This window comes from Saccopteryx bilineata, chromosome 9 (assembly GCF_036850765.1).
Source record: "Saccopteryx bilineata isolate mSacBil1 chromosome 9, mSacBil1_pri_phased_curated, whole genome shotgun sequence".
NCBI classification, from domain to species: Eukaryota; Metazoa; Chordata; class Mammalia; order Chiroptera; family Emballonuridae; genus Saccopteryx; species Saccopteryx bilineata.
In genome coordinates this window covers 7,232,832-7,247,100 of record NC_089498.1, presented here as the reverse complement: position 1 = coordinate 7,247,100, position 14,269 = coordinate 7,232,832, and the positions used below count along the sequence as shown (strand labels likewise).

The 14,269-nt window shown below is 38.4% G+C and overlaps 1 protein-coding gene across 12 annotated transcripts in view; it reads right to left on the bottom strand.

The window, feature by feature from the left end:
- Nucleotides 1–14,269, bottom strand: part of CHD9 (chromodomain helicase DNA binding protein 9) — a 173,477-nt gene that overhangs the window by 23,687 nt on the left and 135,521 nt on the right. For all 12 annotated transcript variants that reach the window (XM_066242904.1, XM_066242906.1, XM_066242903.1 and 9 more), the window contains 9 exons: nucleotides 13,388–13,498; nucleotides 11,872–12,068; nucleotides 11,216–11,415; nucleotides 6,239–6,398; nucleotides 5,725–5,814; nucleotides 4,316–4,419; nucleotides 3,717–3,834; nucleotides 2,346–2,403; nucleotides 1,183–1,225 (listed from right to left, as the gene is read on the bottom strand). In XM_066242904.1, coding sequence (XP_066099001.1) covers nucleotides 1,183–1,225; nucleotides 2,346–2,403; nucleotides 3,717–3,834; nucleotides 4,316–4,419; nucleotides 5,725–5,814; nucleotides 6,239–6,398; nucleotides 11,216–11,415; nucleotides 11,872–12,068; nucleotides 13,388–13,498 — 1,081 coding nt within the window. The remainder of the gene's footprint in view (nucleotides 1–1,182; nucleotides 1,226–2,345; nucleotides 2,404–3,716; nucleotides 3,835–4,315; nucleotides 4,420–5,724; nucleotides 5,815–6,238; nucleotides 6,399–11,215; nucleotides 11,416–11,871; nucleotides 12,069–13,387; nucleotides 13,499–14,269) is intronic.

The following is a 14,269-nucleotide window of genomic DNA, read 5'->3' as shown; positions in this document are numbered from 1 at the left end:
AAGCAGTAACTATTCAGGCTGAGAAGATCTACTCCTTCGTTCCCAGGGGAACCACAGAGGGGTGAGGCCCGACTCCCTCTGGTTCCCAGGAGGTAAGGAGTGTGTGTGAGTGACAGTGTTCTTCCATGTTGGTATCACAAAGGAGGAGACCCTGCACGGAAAAGCTTCATAGAAACCGAATGAATAAGAATGGTCCCTAATGTACATACAGGACTAACAACAAGTTGAATGAATGAATGATTAACACTTTAATGATGAAATCTCATATAGAAGTTTAATAGCCTGACCAGGTGGTGGCGCAGTGGATAGAGCGTCGGATTGGGATGCGGAGGACCCAAGTTCGAGACCCCAAGGTCACCAGCTTGAGTGCAGGGTCATCTGGTTTGAGCAAAGCTCATCAGCTTGGGCCCAAGGTCGCTGGCTGGAGCAAGGGGTTACTCAGTCTACTGAAGGCCCACGGTCAAGGCACATATGAGAAAGCAATCAATGAACAACTAAAGTGTCACAAAAAAAAAAACTGATGTTTGATGCTTCTCATCTCTCTTTGTTCCTGTCTGTCTGTCCCTATCTATCCCTCTCTCTGACTGTAAAAGAAAAGAAAAAAAAAAGTTTAATAAGCCATAAAAATATTAGCTTCTATTCTCTAAAAACTCAGGTCACTGCATAAAGATTTTCCATTAAAAATATTGTTAAATTATACCAAGTGAAATAAGTAAATCAGAAAAAACCAGGAATTGCATTATTCCATACGTAGGTGGGACATAAAGGTGAAACTAAGAGACATTGATAAGAGTGTGGTGGTTACGGGGGGGAGGGGGGAAAGGGAGAGGGAAAGGGAGGGGGAGGGGCACAAAGAAAACTAGATAGAAGGTGACAGAGGACAATCTGACTTTGGGTGATGGGTATGCAACATAACTGAAAGACAAGATAACCTGGACTTGTTGATCTTTGAATATATGTAACCTGGTTTATTGATGTCGTTCCATTAAAAAAATAAAATTATAATTTAAAAAAAAATATTGTTAAACTCCAATCACCTAGTATGTCCAATAAAGATTATACTGTCTTCAACAAAAATTTCACATACACTTGAGGCATTATGAAAATGTATTAGTTTTTGATCTCATGGTATCATGAGACTGCTAATTTACAATAATAAATAAAAAATTAAAAGCAACTTACCTCCATCTGCTATAACAAGATCTCCAGGTGAGGAAACATCATCCTTTTAAAAGAAAACAGAAATGGTCACAAGGTAATATACATATAAGAATCAAACTTCTTTATAATAGAACTTTTAATGATTCATTTAGCAAAAATAAAAATAATAGTGTTCTTAATTCTCACCTTTTCCTATTTCTCTACTGTCTGACATTTAGACATTACTAAAACTATTTCCTTTTCTATGATTAGATTTAAGTCAGTTTCTTTTCCTCCCCACTTCCACTAACTGTAAATATACCACAGATTTTATTTACAACTTTTTTTTATTGTTCTTATATCAACCCTCACATAATTTGTTCATTGTCATATTTGGTTTTTAGAAAACCTTCAAATCTTCTCTTTTTCAATCTTGCAGTTTGCTTGTACTATATACCTAATTTTACCTGTCAACAGAGCATCTTCAATTAGGTTACCTCAACATTATTATAAACTTCACATAATTATAACTTTGGTAATTTTATTCCAATGATTACTAGTTTGTATTGTTTTAGAAAAGCCTAAGCTTAGAAATATCATCCCTTTGTAGGTGGTTCTTTTTTCTCTGGTTGATTTCAACATCTTCTCTTTGTTTGATGTATCTATAGTTTCACCAGGGTGTTTCTTTTTCTTTTGTGACAGAGAGAGAGAGACAGAGAGAGAGAGAGAAAGATAGGAACAAAGAGACAGGAAGGGAGAGATGAGAAGCATTAGTTCTTTGTTGCGGCTCCTTAGTCTCCTTAGTTGTTCATTGATTACTTTTCATATGTGCCTTGACCAGGGGCTACAGCAGAGCGAGTGACCCCTTGCTCACACCAGCGATCTTGGCCTCAAGCCAGCCACCTTTGGGCTCAACCTCATGTCTATGATCCCATGCTCAAGCCAGCGACCCAGCGCTCAAGCTGGATGAGCCTGAACTCAAGCCAGTGAACTCAGGGTTTTGAACCAGTATCCTTCGCATCCCAGTCTGACACTCTATCCACTGCGCCACTGAATGACTGTTTTTATGGCATCTGCAACCTAAGTTCATCGCTACTCTTCTGAGGGTCAAAATTAAGTGTAATAAAAAAATGTGAAGAAAAAGTACAAAAAAGAAACCATAGAATAACTAAAACTGAGGATTTAAAGTGGAATCCCGAGCATACCTCTATATCATCTTTAAAGACAGCAGGAGCAGGCTTGTATTCTGGGTCTTCCACGTCCCTGTTAAAATACAGAGAGATGCAGTAATAATTATACTTAAATTTCTCTTGACATGACGAACAACTGGAGTCCTTTGAGAAGAGCTTATTAGTGTGTCTTAAAAGTCAGACTGAAGTCTCTGTTCTTCAGCAAGGGAAAACAAAGCCGTAGCATAAAAACTGCCATATGGCAAAAGAGAAAAAATCTAGTTTTAATTTATTCACACTCTTCTGTTCACTTTTAAATGTGGCATTATTAACCTTAACATAGTCTCTTACTTTCTCCTTTTGGTAAGATAATAAAGACCTTATCACTGGTATAATGAACAACATTATAGTTCTCTTCAATTGCAGCTCTCTTCCCAATTATGCCCCTAAAACTTTATGGCCTTAGTGGCCATGACTATACGAATAGATACTTCTCCAAAGAGGACATACAGATGGCCAATAGTATATGAAAAAATGCTCAACATCACTAATCATTAGAGAAACGAAAATTAAAACCACAATGAGATATCACCTCACACCAGTCAGAATGGCGCTCATCAACAAAACAACACAGAATAAGTGCTGGCGAGGATGTAGAGAAAAGGGAACCCTCCTGCACTACTGGTGGGAATGTAGGCTGGTGTAGCCACTGTGGAAAACAGTATGGAGATTCCTCAAGAAATTAAAAATCGAACTGCCTTTTGACCCAGCTATACCACTTTCAGGAATATACCCCAAGAACACCATAGCACTGTTTGAAAAGAAGAAATGCACTCCCATGTTTTTATGGCAGCATTGTTCACAATAGCGAAGATCTGGAAACAGCCCAAGTGTCCGTCAGTGGACGAGTGGATTAAAAAGCTTTGGTATATATATACTATGGAATACTACTCAGCCATAAGAAATGATGACATCTGATCATTTACAACAACATGGATGGACCTTGATAACATTATACTGAGCAAAATAAGTAAATCAGAAAAAACTAAGAACTATATGATTCCATACATAGGTGGGACATACAAATGAGACTCAGAGACATGGACAAGATTGTGGGGGTTACAGGGTGGGGAGGAGGGGAGGGGCACAAAGAAAACCAGTTAGAAGGTGACGGAAGACAATTGGACTTTGGGTGATGGGAATGCAGCATAATCAAATGTCAAAATAACCTAGAGATGTTTTCTCTGAACATATGTACCCTGATTTGTCAATGTCACTCCATTAACAGGACTCATCAAAAGAAAGGTTGTAGGGCAGGTCCAGACTCTTCCTTGATCCTATGCTGTTGGACACACAGAACGCACCGATGCGGACAGCGACGCGAGGGCCCCGACCGAGGGCACGTACCCGTCCATGTAGTCGTTCGCCCTCTGCTCTGCAGCCACCGCCTTCTCATCGGGCTTCCCCACCCTCTCCAAGAAGCACAGCGCAGGGTCCGCTCGGATAGTGTTGTATTTCTCATAACCTGGAGTGATCACCAGCGACCAAAGTAAAAAGGATAAAAGAAAGATGTATAAGTATAAATACAATCACCCCTCACCTGTGATGGATGAGTGATGGTACTGGGCTAAAGGGACTGTATATGAAAATTATACATCTTCTAGAAATGATCACAAATATTATATTCATATGTATGACCTGATGAAATAAATATTTGAAAATTTAGATTAAATTTATCTGTTAAAATGAAACAGAGAGGTTGATCAAACACCCCACACAAGAACTCTTCCTGAGAAGCGAAGTTGTGTGAGACTTATGTCCGAGAGGGGCAGTCTTTTCAAGAGGAAATGTAGTGACTGATAGACAAATTTGGTAGTGTAGGGTTTATATAATATATAATAACATACGTTATGGAAATATATGAATGTGAATGGAAATCAATGAACAGAACTAGTTGAATAACCTCATACACAGAAAAAGAGTCCACCGACTTTCCTTTTCCTTACCATGTTTAAACACTCCAATAAGGAGAGACTTATCAGCATCAAAATCCCACCAATCAGCAGGAACTTCAGAGTGGTCTGGTTCTGGGACCCAAACATCAATGTCACTTAAAAAAAATGACAACATGGCATCATGAATGATCACAAACAAGTCAAAGAGGAGGCAGAATTTTGCCTAGCTTGGAAAGGATTACAGTTCTTTGTTTGTTTTTAAATAGGCTCAGATCTTAGGGCCAGACTGTGGGACAACAGAGGACAGGCTGAGTAGCAAGGAGAGGGGTGTGAAAGTGGGGACAGACAAAGAGTAAGGGATAAGCTGGAAGACACTGAGGTGAAGTTAGCAAAGCAGGGAAGAGCCTGAGTCAAGCGCGCTGGGAGGAAGGAAACAACGGTCGAGCTTCCAGAAGTAAAGCTGTTATGGAGGCCGGCAAGGTGAAGCGCACTCCGTGCACGTGTGCGGCAGTGGTGGGGGAGCAAGGACTGGAGATACAGGGGGAGGGACCGAGAGGCCAGGGCAGTGGATGGATCACATGTGGACATACAGGTCAGCCAATCTGACCTTCTTCCACTGCAACCAGAGAGAAGAATTAGTTCAGACAGGTTCCGTTCCAGATTTGGGGGCAGGAAGCCACTACACTGCTGTAGTTTTTCCTTTCCTTTTCTTTCTTTCTTTTTTTATTTATTCATTTTAGAAAGGAGAGAGAGAAAGAGAGAGAGAGAAAGGGGGGAGGAGCAGGAAGCATCAACTCCCATATGTGCCTTGACCAGACAAGTGCAGGTTTCGAACCGGCAACCTCAGCATTCGAGGTTGACGCTTTATCCACTGCGCCACCACAGGTCAGGCTACACTGCTGTAGTTTTTATTGCTACTATGTTAAACTTTTAGTTACAAAGGCAAAGGTGAGACTCATAGAAGGTAACAAATTGGTAAGGGTTCATTCTTTAAGTTTGGTGGATTTTTCTTCTTTTGAATTTCACTGGCTGACAGAGCCACTTAGACAGCTTTACAGTTTTCTTTCCTTTTTCTTTACAGAGACAGAGAGAGAATCAGAAAGAGGGATAGACAGGGACAGACAGACAGGAACGGAGAGATGAGAAGCATCAATCATTAGTTTTTCGTTGCTCGTTGCAACACCTTAGTTGTTCATTGATTGCTTTCTCATATGTGCCTTGACCGTGGGCCTTCAGCAGACAGAGTAACCTCTTGCTCAAGCCAGCGACCTTGGGCTCAAGCTGGTGAACTTTTGCTCAAACCAGATGAACCCGCGCTCAAGCTGGCGACCTCGGGGTCTCGAACCTGGGTCTTCCGCATCCCAGTCCGACGCTCTATCCACTGCACCACCACCTGGTCAGGCCAGCTCTACAGCTTTCTGTCTGATCGTGTTACTGAGAAACACAAACAAGTTCTTTACCTTGCGTCAACTCCATCAAATACTTTCTGACATTCACTTCCAATGACTTCTTGCTTCAGATAATAGAGCATTCTTACACGAAGCAAAACCCTAAAGATGAGGGAAAAGAAGTCAGAAGACACCAAGATATTAACCATTAAAGCAAATCCATCCATGGGGTTTCAATTAGAAAAGAATTTGGATGTGGAATTTTTATAACACTTCTGATTAAACAGATCTCATTACTACTATATATATAAAACAGGTTTCTCCAAAATCTTCACAATCACCACTATTTAATATCCAGGTAAGGTACAATGCGATCACTTGGAAGCCAGCTCTCTCTCTCTGTTGATGCAGACAGTGACAGGAGGTAGCATGATTTGCTAAGTATGCCCCAGAAGAGTAAGACTAACAAGACTGGTCCCAGACCGCACTGTCTTTGTATTCGAAATCAGCATGCTTTAAGGTTATTAATAAATTCAGAAAAAATAAACTTTTAATGAGCTGTGTTAAAAAACACCCCACTACCTACTTATTACAGTGGTGTTTTATGTGTTTTTTGTAGCCTTCATCTTGAAGTAGCTGCTCAGGATTATATTTTCGAAGCCACTCTGCTTTCTGTATGTCAAATGAGCTTGTTTGGGTCTTTACTTTCTTCCCTTTCCGGCCCCTGGGTACAGGGGCTGACAGGCCTGTGAAAATGAGGAGGACATGTGAAATCAGGGATAATTTGTATAAAGATCTGCAATTTGAAAGATTCTGTTTCATGTAAGAAATTTCTAGAGACTCGTGGCTATAGACAGGCTATACAGAGATCTTTAAAATATCGATGATACTGGTACTGATTCAATCACAAGACGATGGTCAACATGATTACTTCACACACATACTAAGACAACCTTGCCCTCTAATCCCTCTGTATCAAATGAATGATTCTCATTTCCTTTTTGTTCCAAAACACATGATTATTTCAAATGTAAAAACCTTAAGATCAAATCTTTTCCTCTGCTTTACTTTTGTTTCCCAAATTACAAAATAGTAAGTTTTGGCCTGAATTTTCAGAACTGATTTTACTAATAGTTTGGCTTAGGTTTAGCCATTTGTGGGTTCCTGTTTAAGAGAGCGAAGTTCATTTTATTTCACTGACATTTTTGTTGTGAAAGATTTCAAAAACACAGTAAAGGATGGCCACTGTATTGGTAACATACCCTATATTTGGCCCGTTTTATGGAAGGAAATAATACATATTTGAAGTCCACTTCACTCCTTCCTCCCCAGAGAGAATCACTAACCTGAATTAGTCTCTGCATTACATGCATATTCATACTCATATGTATAAATAGGAGACATAATTAGTATTTAGCTTTTGAGACATTATAATATACACATAATTCTGCAGATTACCGACTACTCTTTTTTTTTTGAGATTTATACTTGGTGATTCATGAGACTTTAATTCATCCATTTTAACTGCTATGTAGAAATCTACAGTATAACTATACACTTCCTACTACCTTTCAATGACGCTTGAATTGTTGTTTCACTTACAATTTTTCATTTACAACTGAAGCTATTTGGATTCTTCCTTTCAGTTCTTACCTCATGTATCTTTTCCTTGCTGCTGAAAATAATGACGGATTTTGCCTTTATATTTTGAGACTATTTTGTTTGGTACATGCAAGTTCGTACTTCTTTTATGGATTGGTCTTTTTTATGATGTAGTGTCTTTTTTAATACCAATCGCTGCCTTCCACCTTAAATTATGTTTTGCTCTATGTTAACATTGTTTTGCATTCCAGTCCTCTTCACCTTTGTTGGTTTGGAAACTAAACAGTGCATATCCAAAAATATACATACTTATGTTTTCCTAATAAAACCAGTAGATGTTCTTCTGTATTTTTAAACTTTTCCCTAACAAAATTATCTCACATACATCAGTTAATCCTATATATTTACTGTTTCATTTCTGCTACTTACAATGTAACTTACAATTTAAAAGGTCTGTTTAAAATTAAAAAAAAAAAAAAAATCAAACATAAAAATAAAATGGATCTGTTTGTGCTTTGAATGTTTCTAGAACACCTTATCTTTCTTTCAAAATCAAAATATATTTGAAATATCTTTGAAGATAGTAATGATAGTTTTAAAAAGTTGTCTTCTCTTGGTTGTCTTTCTACTCTTTGTGAAGAGAGCAGGCAAGGATCTAGCCCTCTTTTAAACCCTTGTAATCAAAGCTCTTTCCCTTTAACACTTCCTTTCCAAGGTTCCTGATGCCACAAACTCCTGAACCTTCCGGATTATCCGGCGGCACATGAGTGCCCTGGGGCCTTTTTCTGCTGCTGCCCGAAGAATCAGCTCTCTCTGGTTGATTAAGTCAGTTACCATGAATCTATTTGCTTCTAAGTTCCAAAATGTTGTTGCTATTTCTTTTCCCATTATCTCCGCTTTTGAAGGCTGATACCTATTTATTTTTACTTATGGAATTAAACATAAACAAAATGGGTGGAATAAGAGGATGAGCCACCATGTCTCATCATCCACCTTCAATAATGATCAACTCAGTGTCAATGTTGCTTCAACCATACCCTGTTCACTCTCTAACTTCCCAAATTATTTTTAAGTAAATCTAAGATATTAATCATTTTATTAATAAATGTCTGTTTCACTGTGTCATATATAAAAGATAAGACCTCTGGGGAAAAAAGCAAAAAACAACTACAATGCCATTGTCAGCCCTAAGAAATGCCATAATACTTCCTTAATATTTAGTATGAAATTTATAATTACTCGCGTCGGCCTAGGGTGCGGAGGACCCGGGTTCGATTCCCGGCCAGGGCACACAGGAGAAGCGCCCATCTGTTTCTCCACCCCTCCCCTCTCCTTCCTCTCTGTCTCTCTCTTCCCCTCCCGCAGCCAAGGCTCCATTGGAGCAAAGATGGCCCAAGCGCTAGGCATGGCTCTGTGGCCTCTGCTCCAGGCGCTAGAGTGGCTCTGGTCGCAACATGGCGACGCCCAGGATGGGCAGAGCACCGCCCCCTGGTGGGCAGAGCGTCGCCCCATGGTGGGCGTGCCGGGTGGATCCCGGTCGGGCGCATGCGGGAGTCTGTCTGACTGTCTCTCCCTGTTTCCAGATTCAGAAAAATGCAAAAAAAAAAAAAAAGAAATTTATAATTACTCAATAAATATAGTTTTAAAATTTCCCCTGGGTGTTTTTTTGTGTGTTTGTTTGTTTTTTGTGATAGAGACAGAGAAAGAGAAAGGGACAGATAGGGACAGACAGGCAGAAAGGGAGAGAGATGAGAAGCATCAATTCTTCTGTGGCACCTTAGCTGTAAATTGATTGCTTTCTCATATGTGCTTGACTAGGGGGCTATAGCAGAGCGAGTGACCTTTGGGCTCGAGCGAGTGACCTTTGGGCTCAAGCCAGTGACCCCGCATTCAAGCTGGTGAGCCCATGCTCAAGCCAGTGACCTGGGTTTCAAAACTGGGTCCTCTGCATCCTACTCCAATGCTCTATCCAGTGGTCAAGCTGGGTGGTTTGTTTTAAACAGAATCCTAATCTGGACCACACATTACAACTTGGTAAGGACTCTTAAATCTCTTTTAAGTCATACATATCAGGGCTATTCCAACTCAGCACTCCATATGCTCCCGAAATTATTATGGGGTTATGTACTGAAAAACCCAAGCTGAAAATGTAAGTCAAAAATGCATGTAATACACCTAACCTACGGAACACGGTAATTCAGGCTGGCCCTGCCTTGGCTCAGACACTTACTATAGCTTCCAGTTGGGCAAAATCATCTAACAGAATGAAAGCACTACAGAAGAATAGTGGCTGCTAACCCCTGTGACCACGGAGCTGACTGGGAGCCGTGGGCCCTGCCACTGTCCAGGATTATGAGAGTATCGAACCGCGTATCACTAGCCTGGGAAAAGATCAAAATCCAAAATTCCCAGTATGCCTTCTACTGAACGTGTATCACATTTGCACCATTATAAAGTCTAAAAACCGTAAGTCAAACCGTCGTTAAGAGGGAGTCAGGTACGTTTGTACTGTGAGCTATATAACTCTTCAGTGTGGGGGCTGCCTCTCGGCTCTACCCACTACAGGCTGGTAACATGCTCAAAGTTGCGACAATTGGGGTAGGGATGGGATTCAGGCACAAAACTATGTACGGTTGAGAACTACTAGTTTATAGATTATAGATTTCAACCCCTATTTATTTGCTGAAGAAACTAGGACTTTTGCCTGTAGAATTCATCAAATTTAATGCCTTATTTTTTTCTCTTTATAGATGTATATAAGTGGAATTTTAAGGAAAAGTGAAATTATATTTGTGAGACTCTTTCATCTTTACTGGAAGTCAGTGCTTCATATTAATAATTTCAAGACTCATTATTAAGACAGGTCTTCAAAGGCCACCCAATTCTAAAGTAGTTGCTTTCTGTTGTTCTCCAACTTGGCACTTAGTTGACTCATGCCACAGTACTTACCACAATCTGTAATTATTTAGTTAATTTACCTACTTTCTTATTATATATATCTGTCTACCTGGCCAGAACGTAAGGATCATGAGGTCAGGGATCTTATCCATTTCGTCTCCTTCCTAGTACTAAGGACAGGTAGCGTGTACCAGACACTTTAATGGGTATTTGTTGATTAAATAAAACAAAAGTTAACATAAATTTAAGGGCATAGTAATCTTTATAGGAAATCCAATTATTTTATGCTATAGTATTAGTATGTGCAGAAAAGAATGTTCTGTAAACAATGCTATGGTGAGAAAGATATTTGTGTATATCTCAGATCGAACTCTAAATTGGTAAAGCCAGTTTTGCCAGCAAATTAAAATATTAATGAAAATTTAAAGTGTAAATCTATGTTTCCCAAACTTTACATACAAATTGCTGAGAAACTTAAAAATGTACACTGTGAGTCAGTAAGACTAAGGCTTAAAATTCTGCATTTCTAAGAAGGTCACAGGAAATGCTGATGCTATTAATCTACAGATCACATTTTAGGTACTGAAGATATATCAATGCCTCAACAATTCTATTTCTTGACATTCACTTTAGGAAAGATAGATTTATGTGTACAAGGAAGAATGTATAAGAATCTACACTGAACCTAGTTTTCTGATTGTCTAACATTGAAGATGTTGTAAGTGTCCAACATTAAAAGGGATTTAAAATAAATTATGGAATACCCAAACATTAGAATACTAAGCAGGAGTTTTATAAAATGATAGTTCTACATGAATACAAATGAGAAGAACCCTAAGACATAATGATGGGTCAATGGCTTGCAAGCCTGTACATGTTTGTCAACAATATGTAAAACCCAACAAGACTGACAACATTGGTATTTTTTAAGTTGGAACTTGAATTAAGGGTAAAGGTTAAAGGTTCTTTAACACTATGATGCTACACTATTTCATAGGGTGCTCTATCAAGTTCTGATTGCATAAAGAGCAGTGGATTGAAGGGGACGCGAGAAGGCCCTCACCGAGGTGGTTCTGCAGCTCCCGGGTCTGCCCGTCCGCAGTGGGAGTGATGAGGTCCCACACGAAGCCCTTGATCTTCTCATCCCCCCGGTAGTGAATAAGGCAATATGCTAAGAGGGCTCGGCAGATTATTTCTACATCGTGCTCATTTAGCTGTCTTTTAAAACGACCATGAGATAGAATCTCTCTCCATCGGCCCCATCTGGTTAAAAAAAGGTATATTTACATTATTACTAAGGCAGGTTCTAAAAAAAACATAGGGTCGTGAATTAAAAGGCATGAAAACTGCAAAAAACACATTTTGTCATTAATAGGATTTACCCAATAAAGTTTTTCCCTCATGAGTCAAGTGCAGAGCCATGATATAATTTCTAGTATATATTATCCCTCAATGAATAACATTATTCATTTTGTTATTAACTAACTATGCAAATCTGAGAACAAAAAGTTTAACTTTAGTGATACCTTTATAATATAAAACTTAGGAAGATCCCATCATTCTACTATTAAATATATGTTTAACATATAAATTCAAGGTACAGTACTTAGTTTTGATTTTAACAAGTTAAAAAATATACTAGAATATAGAGTATGTTTTCTGTAACTTGATATTAACAGCAGACTGCTAATAGCAAATGTTAAAAACCCAGCATTTTACCCATAAACCAGCAGGTTTTTCTCTACTCTGAAGCACTCGGTTCTTCCATAGCCATTGGACCGGTCACAAGGTCTCCGGAGTTTGGGCTTTTCTTCTCCCTCACTTTCAGCTTCAGATAATTCAGCCAATTCATCTTTTGTGGCACTAAAGGGTCTGGTTTGCTTCCTAATTCTTGGAGTGTCAATAACCAAGCTGTTCTGTAAAATTTAACAGCTATTACTTGAAGGTCCTTTTACTATTTGGCTTATGAAGTATCTTAACATTTTCACCATTCAAAATATATAAAAAAAATAATTCTAGAAAGTGAGACAAAGAAATTACTAACAATTTCACCAACCTACCAAACAACTTAAAAATTTTTACATTCCATTAAAACCGTTATTACCATACACACATAATTTTATAATATTATAGTAATAGAATTTTAAATTTTTGTAAATAATATGAAAGTTATTGCATTATGCATCTGCAATAACCATAAAAGGTATTTTTAAGCTGAATTTATGAATCATTATTTTCTTCACCTAATTCATAATTTACAGGGTTATGGGTTGTTTTAAATTTTTAACATAAATAATGCTGAAGTAATTAAAGGATATAAATATTTAACAGGCCCAGAAACACGTTTCAGTGCTTTCCAAACGTTACTCTAATATACAGAAAGGTAGTAAGTGTATAAACTCACTAAGTTCAATTTAGTTTAATTTGTTCAAAACAACCTAAGTTTACATGCTTTTTACCTTTACTAAGAAATTTCTCTAAATTAAGCACTATGTTATGGGTTACAGATGAAGAAATAAATATGACAGCTGTTGCTCATAAGGAATCCATAGTCTTGAGTGTCAGATTAATGTGGGCACAAATAAATGCTATTCAGGATGAAATATTCTATGATTTTATGATAAAAGCTGTGTACAATTGAATGAATCATTAATGGCACCTGACACCAAGACAATGAAGAGAGCAAAATAAAAAGAACATATGATTTAAAGAGGTTTTAAAAATTTAAAAACACATTGTAATTTTAAAGATAACTTTTTGTCGTTTTTTAATTTAATTTTATTTATTCATTTTTAGAGAGGAGAGAGAGAGAGAGAGAGAGAGAGAGAGAGAAAAGAGACAGACAGAGAGAGAGAAGGGGGGAGGAGCTGGAAGCATCAACTCCCATATGTGCCTTGACCAGGCAAGCCCAGGGTTTCGAACCGGTGACCTCAGCATTTCCAGGTCAACGTTTTATCCACTGTGCCACCACAGGTCAGGCCCACACATTGTAATTTTAAGAATATAGATAACGCACAAAATTAAACTTTCCTTGTATTACAACCTATCACAACAGAAATCATAAGTATGAAATTGAAGCAGGATCTGACTCAAAATGTGATCTTTCTACTACCCTACATTAATTTACTTATGCAGATAAATTTATTTTGGTAATAGTCTAATACCTAAGAATACTATAATAATATTACCAAATTATCCCAATGAATAATTTTTTTAAATGGAAAGAAATACTTACTCTACCACTGATGGCATCTATATCTATTTCTGCCTTTTTAGCCCATTTCTGCCAGAAGTTGGGATCATCTAAGGAAATATCAGTCCGATTTCCAGATGCTACAAAACTCGCCTGAAATGCAGAATGGCAGTTTTTCAAAATGTTTTCAAGAGGAAAAAATCTATCAAAGCACATTTAAAACATTATCTCCACACATTTCCTCTCAACGGAATTTGAAATTTAGTACACGTACATATATTCAAACAACGTTTCAAATGCAATGGTCTGAAACAGCCCAGCAGTTGCTTGAGGCAACACAGGTGATTTCTATGAACTAATACGTTTTGTTTAAATGAAACAGATTTTGGATAATTTCAGATGTGAAAAGGAAATACCTGTAGATAGTGTGTTGAAAACTTGGGTAGAGCTCAGGAATCCAAAGTAAGTAAGACTTCTCAGGAAAAAAGCGTCTCTCCACCCAGTTCTGACCAGTGTTAGTCCTCAGCCACTTGCTTCTGCAGGATTCCTTTTGTTTCTATGACACTACTTCTCTATTAACTCCCAAATCTGTATCTGTATCCAAAGCAACCCACACCCCTGTAAATGTCACAGACTGAAGAGCGCTGACACCCTATTCTCTCTCTGTGAGTTTCCCTTTCTTGTATTCTCTCTTGCTTAATGACAGGACCCACCAAGCTACTCGAGCCAGAAACTGAAGTCATTTTTGTCTCCTCTCTCTGTTTCTCACTGGTCACGAAGCCTTGTTGATTCAGGGGGTTCTCCACTCCCCTTCTTCACCCCTCTATTTCCTACATTAGCCTCACATCGGATCTCCCTACCTTTAGTCATTCTCCTTTCAAACCTCTTCTGCACTCTGATGTGAGGCTTAAACGACCAAATTAG